The following is a 6,536-nucleotide window of genomic DNA, read 5'->3' as shown; positions in this document are numbered from 1 at the left end:
AGCTTGACGAGATTACGGAGATCAAATAGTTCTTTCTTGCGGTTAACTTTCTTCTCTTGCAATAGTTTCGCCAAAACATTCCTAGCATTTGAATGAGACTTTTGTTTGTAGTTGAAAATGAAGCGCTCAACAGTATCAAAATTATCGACATAGTACTTTGCAGCGTTTAACCAAGACTTCCGCGAGTGACAATTGATTTTGGAGGAAGATTACTAATTCCAGTTGCATTCTTAAAATAATTTTGTCTTTTTCTTGATTTCATAAAAAACTTCTTTATTTCTGATATAAGCAAATTTCTTAATTTGTACTCATTCTGAATCCTAAATGCAACGTTATGTAAGGCGTGAGCGAGACACGTGATGTGATGTACATTTAGAAAAATCAATGAATTTTTCTTAATTACTGCCTTCAGCATGTATTTTGCTCGATCTGTCACTAATAACTTCAGTTATGAATATTTTAAAACATTTGGCCACAATTTTCTAGACACGTTGAGTATACTTTCTTGTATTATAATGTTGTAAACTATTGAGTGAAATGTCACATCAATTAATATTGATTTTGCTTTCTCGCCATTCAATTTATCTACAAGCACGTTGACCACTTTACGTTGTACTTTGTCACTAGTTTCGTCAACAATGAAATAGACATCCTGTCCGTTAATTTCGTCCGTTAATTTCGTCTTTAATTTTTTCTGTTACTGAGTTAAAGATAGTTTTTTGATGTGTCCGCAGTGCTAAAATAATAAATAACGCAACAAGACTTTGAATAAAATTATATTTCATCTAAATTATGAGAACAATCGCGAACAGCAGCATAAATTTCAATAAAATAAACTAATTACAATAAAAAATACCTGGAACACTTTTGATCGTCTTTTTCATATATTTCTCGAGGAACAATCTTATTTAATTTTTCAAGCGGAATATCTGCACTGGTAGTGCTTCAACCATTTGTAAAGTACTATATTATTTTTCCGACTTTTCCAACGATTATCGATACAACTGGGTGCCGGAAATTGCCGTTACCTAACGGGTACTTTACGCGGATTCGCGTTAATGTGCCAGGCCTGGACTTTATTTAATTCAGTGCACGCTTAATGACAAAGTTATTCAAAAACAATCCAATCTATATACAGTATATAAAAACGAATGTGTGTGTGTGTGTGTGTGTGTTCGTCCTTAATGCATTACCACACCGTTTATCCGATTGCCGTGAAACTTTGGGAAGTTGTTTAATACACTCCCGCGAAGGTTTCTGGCATTTATCCTACGATAGATGGCGCGCGTTTACACGAGCATTCGAGCAGTGTGTGTTCGATCGATTTCAAATTGAGAAGACCATTTTCCCCCTCCAAAAATATCTCTATATACGCATTTGTGAACTGTTATTTACGATATTTGTAATAATTTTGATTTAATCACTTTATTTCAATTTTTTTTTGCTAATTATGTATTCGCTCGAACTTTGTTACAACCTTAACTGTATCCCGAACAACAACCGAAGTTGTAGGAGGAAATTCGCCTATTTTACTGATCTAAGGATCCCCTTTTCTAAATTTTAATATCGATTCAAAATAATTTAAAAAGACAAACTATAATAAAATGGTTTATTATCCAACTATCAGAAATCTCACAACACGCCAAGGAAAAGAGGAAGGAGCAATTAAATAATTAAAATTATAAAGGATTAAAAAAAATATATATATATAAATGGGGAATATCGCACTTCTGACAATCGCTGCGAGTGTATGAGCTATATTTGGAGAATCCGTGCTTATCGCGTGGACAACTGTATGTGGACGGCTCACGCGTCGAAAAGCCTTCCGATTTATTCGTGTACGCACCAGACGGAAAAACAAAAAATATCGTGTATCCACAAACACTCCAATAAATAAATAGAATTGAAACGACACTTTGAAATGTTTTCCCGATGAAAATGAATAATAATAATAAGTTTCAATAAAAATGATAAAATGTAAATTGAATTTTATCATAACGGGTTTGCTTGAATTTTTCTTCTGAGATCGCAGCAATGCGCGACGGGTAAGCTAGTTGTCTTATATTTTCCGAATAACAGTCCTATCATATTTATCAAGAGTTCTTTTGCCTTATATCTCTTCATTTTATTCTGTAGATCAGTAATGCTAATCATATCATATGCTTTTTCGAGATTCAGAAACAGGGCAAACACTTTATGTCTTTTTTTAAGCAACTAGATTTGAATTAATGACTGTAAAATAAAGAGGGCTGTCTGAGTACCTTCCCCTTCTACAAATGCAAATTGTTTATTATTTTTATATTTACTCGCCGGTGTCCAGTAATTAAATTTATTAGCAAATATTGTAGTGAACGCTTTCCGTAGACAGGACAGCAGGGCTATTGGTCTGTAATTTGTTCGTTCCTGTTTGTTCCCTTGTTTAAATATCATAGTAATAATAACTTCGTTCCATTTTGCCGGTATTATACTATTACTGTAAAATTGATTAAATTCTCTAGTTAAATATCTTATGATTTCTATTGGCAACATTTTGATGAGTGAATTTGGTATTGTGTCCGATCCTGGTGTTGATTTGTCTTTAAGTTTTTTGATACAATCCTGTACTTCTTCCATCTTGATTATTTCATCTTACTGAATTATTTATCTTGTCTTAGTTCCCATATATTTTTTACAAACATTTTTCTGATAATTCTCAGAGAATTTATTGTAGTATTTAAGCCAAACGTTATATTCTACTCTAGTCTGTTTTTCCAACCATAACTTTCTTTTACGAAAACTATTAATTATTCTCCAGAAAGCTCTCGAATCATTAGCTTCTGATAGTTTCTTACTGATTTTTGATTTGATAGTTTCTTACTGATTTGTTTCTTACTATATTCTTACTGATTTTTGAAAAATATAATTTTTTCTTGGCTTTAATTAGATTGTTATACATTTTTCTTATACTTTAAATAATTCGTTAGTGCTTTACTGGTATTTGTTCTTCAAAGATTTGTAAACACTTTTGTTTTTTAATTTTGTAGCCATAACATGTACTATAATATCATTCACATTTAAATATTTTCCCATTTCGTTGTATACAATTTTTGTATCTATATTCCTCTAATTTAGTTATAATACTCAGATAATTTTCTATTGGATCATTTTCTTTTTCCAATGTTAACATCTCTCCAACCATATTATCAAATTCATTCAACATTTTTTGTTTATTATATAACGGTCTTAATTCCAGATTAATAGAATGACTCTGTTTACAATTATATATATTATTACTTATTTTTTCATTAACTCCAACTGAATAGGAAAGTGATCTGCAAGGTCGTTTCCTAGAACCTTGAAATAGTTACAACAATTTATTATTTCTTCTTAGCAGATAATGTAATCTACTATAGATTTCCCACTTGGAGAGACAAAAGTAATTTCTGCAGGGGTGTCACCCCTCATTCTGCCGTTCAGAATTATTAGTTGGTTATTATCAATAAATTCTAAAAGTGCTTTTCTCCCTGCGTTTAACACTTTATCTTCGGATATTCTATTATTGACTAAATTTTCAAACGTCTGACAAAATATGGTATCAGCAACTTCACCAATACGTGCATTTAAATCACCACCTATTATCCACATTTGTGTCAGATTAGACCATCTATCCAAAACCTTTTGCACTTCATTTAAAATTGGTTTCTTCTCAATAGAAAGTGGTATATATGTTACCGCTAAAGCTCGAAACTCGTTAAGCTGCAGATTACCTAGCTAATCTGCAGATTAACTAGCGTGATCCGTTAAAGTTGTGAAAATTGTTCCATTTCTCAAATTACCTAGATAATGTGCAGAGTATCTAGGTAATCCACACATTACCTTCTAGGCACTCAGTAAAGTGAAAATAAGATCTTTGCCTCAAATAAATGTACCACAAATAGGTGTGCTTATCACAGAAACCAATTGCTATGAAATTCAGTGTCACCCATCTTTAGACTGCACAATTGGATAATGTTACCTATGGTGGGTAAAATGGCGGCTCGTCTCTGATTCCAGCAAAAAGAAGAAAAGAAACAGCGGGGAGGCACGATCAAACCTAACTTAACCTATTCTAATAATTTGGTTGGTAATAATTATGGTAATTTATTAAAATAGGTTAGGTTAGGACAGAACGTGCATCCCCACTGTTTCCTTTCTTCTGTTCGCTGGAATCAGAGACGAGCCACCATTTTACTCACCATAAGTAACATTAACTGCACAATTACATCATGCGATCACCAGAAAAAGTATGATAACTTTATTATTTTTTGTCTCCGGTCAAAAATCAGGTATCGGTTCCCTCAGTTCAGATAGATACTCAAAGTCCCGAAATTCCATAGGTGGTTATCTATATACAGCAATAATTTCCCTAATTGTATTTATATTTTAAATCGTTTGATTTTTTGTATGTTTTTTAATTGGTTGATGAATGATTCTATCAACTAATTTGTCGATTGTTTGATTGTATTAACTTGATTCTTTAGATATCGAAAATTGAATAAAGAACATTACGTTAATTTAAGCGAACAGAAACGTTGCTGTTGTTTCAGCAAAGATCTTATTTTCATTTTACCGAGTGCCTAGTAGGTAATTTGCAGATTACCTAGATAATCTGCACATTACCTAGGTAATTTGAGAAATAGAACAATTTTAGCAACTCTAACGGATCACCCTAGTTAATCTGCAGATTAACGAGTTTCCGAGCTTTACCGGTAACATATATGTTATGGACAAAGTGATTAATCGGGCATTATTCATAATGACCGGGCATTATAAATAATAACCAAATAGGGCGGGCAGTGTGATAAATATTGATTAATTTATCAAATTGACCGGTCATAATGAATACTGCTATCACCTAGTCGGGCAAAGTGATAATAATAAGTTGAGGAGTGATCATCTGACATACGCTAGCCAATCGGCACGCTGAGTTGCGTGTGCGTATCGTACAGCGTTTAGTACAGAATTTTAAACTTGATTAAAAAAACTCCACTTATTTCATTTATAAATATTTATTTTTTGTAAATTATATCAAAGTACTATTAACTATATTAATTAAACTAATATTAACGAAAAGTATTATTAACAATTTTTGGTATAAATTATATAAAAAATTAAATGCTTTTTAGTTTATTTATTTGAGCAATTAACATTTTCATGACATTTGGAATTACATAATTTTTTTTTCTTTGGTAGCATTTGCATCTATTAGATTTTCAACCAATTTTTCAGCAGCATTAACTATAGTTGTGGCCATCAGGAATTGATGACATTCTTGCACATTCTCTAAGCGAAATTTCTGCACCCGGTACATCTCCAACAGAAATAAAGTTTTCTTTACAAATAGTAAATTGGTTTCTGGAATATAATAGATTTAATATGCCATGTTTGGTACCCAGTTTGTAAAGGTTTTTATCTTTAACCGCAACAACGACACCTAAAATATTTTTTCCATCACTGAAGGCTCGATCTTCATCAGGAACACGAATCCTTACTGTATCACCAACAATAGCTGCTGTGTATTTGGAATTTGATGTATTAATCATTTTTTTCTGCTTGCTTTTTAAGATTAAACAAAGCCCTTGTTTTAGACACACTTCTTATTTTTTCTTCTTTTTTTTTGATCAATTGTTTGGATTGTTTCTTTTTCATTCACCAATTCTGTAATACGAATAACATCCTGGTTTAGATTTTTTTAACGTGAAGACTATGTAGATCTTTGAACTTCATCAGTTATATTGCTATGTAAGGGTGACATTATCAGATAATATTTCATAATGTTTTCTTGGACGGTACCCGGACTTTCAGAGTTTGAGCAACTTTGACTTACTTCGTTGATAGTTTTAAAATGTCTCTGTAAATCATCTTCCGTATTAGCGTTGAACAACGATTCGTTAGGTATAAAATTCTTTAGTCCAACTTTTAACTTTGCTCCAAACATGGCCTCATAGGGGCTGCAGTTTATACCAGTATGATGCGCTGGATTTTTCATCAGTAGTACAAAACGTAATCCTTTCGACCATTTGTTAGTATTGTTAATCTCCAACCAAGAACTAAGCATATTTTCTACGTCTTGATTACATCTTTCTACTGAACCCTGACTTTGTGAGTGCCTGGGCTTTCCATGCACCATTTTTAACTCGGACCGCATATTACACATTTGTTTGATGATATTATTGGTGAATTCTCTGCCATTATCGCTTTGTAGAATACTTGGTGCACCGAAAATTGTAAAAATATCTAAAAGACCATATGCTACTTCTTCAGCCCTTTTGGTTTTTAAATCGTTTAATCGGTTGTTGAAGCGATTATTCATATCACTTAATGATTTCTTCATGATCGTTACTTTTGTCAAAGAAGAAAGATTAACTACTGGTCACATAAATTTAAATTTAAAGTTCGGTACTAAATGCAATACGCGTGAGCAAGTAAGATGTAAGTTCTGATTGGCTAACGTATGCCGGATGATCACTCCTCAACGTATTATTATCACTTTGCCCGACTAGGTGGTAGCAGTATTC

At 32.4% G+C, this 6,536-nt stretch overlaps 1 protein-coding gene across 1 annotated transcript; it reads right to left on the bottom strand.

The window, feature by feature from the left end:
• Nucleotides 1–5,722: 5,722 nt before the first annotated feature.
• Nucleotides 5,723–6,352, bottom strand: LOC111614347 (KRAB-A domain-containing protein 2-like). The gene has a single exon (XM_023355720.1). The coding sequence runs from the start codon at nucleotides 6,350–6,352 to the stop codon at nucleotides 5,723–5,725; it is 630 nt and encodes a 209-aa protein (XP_023211488.1).
• Between the last annotated feature and the right edge of the window lie 184 nt (nucleotides 6,353–6,536).

The sequence above is a fragment of the Centruroides sculpturatus genome, unplaced genomic scaffold, assembly GCF_000671375.1.
Source record: "Centruroides sculpturatus isolate CEXI.00-Female unplaced genomic scaffold, Cexi_2.0 scaffold1609, whole genome shotgun sequence".
In the NCBI taxonomy this organism is placed as follows: domain Eukaryota; kingdom Metazoa; phylum Arthropoda; class Arachnida; order Scorpiones; family Buthidae; genus Centruroides; species Centruroides sculpturatus.
This window is presented reverse-complemented; position numbering and strand designations above follow the sequence as displayed.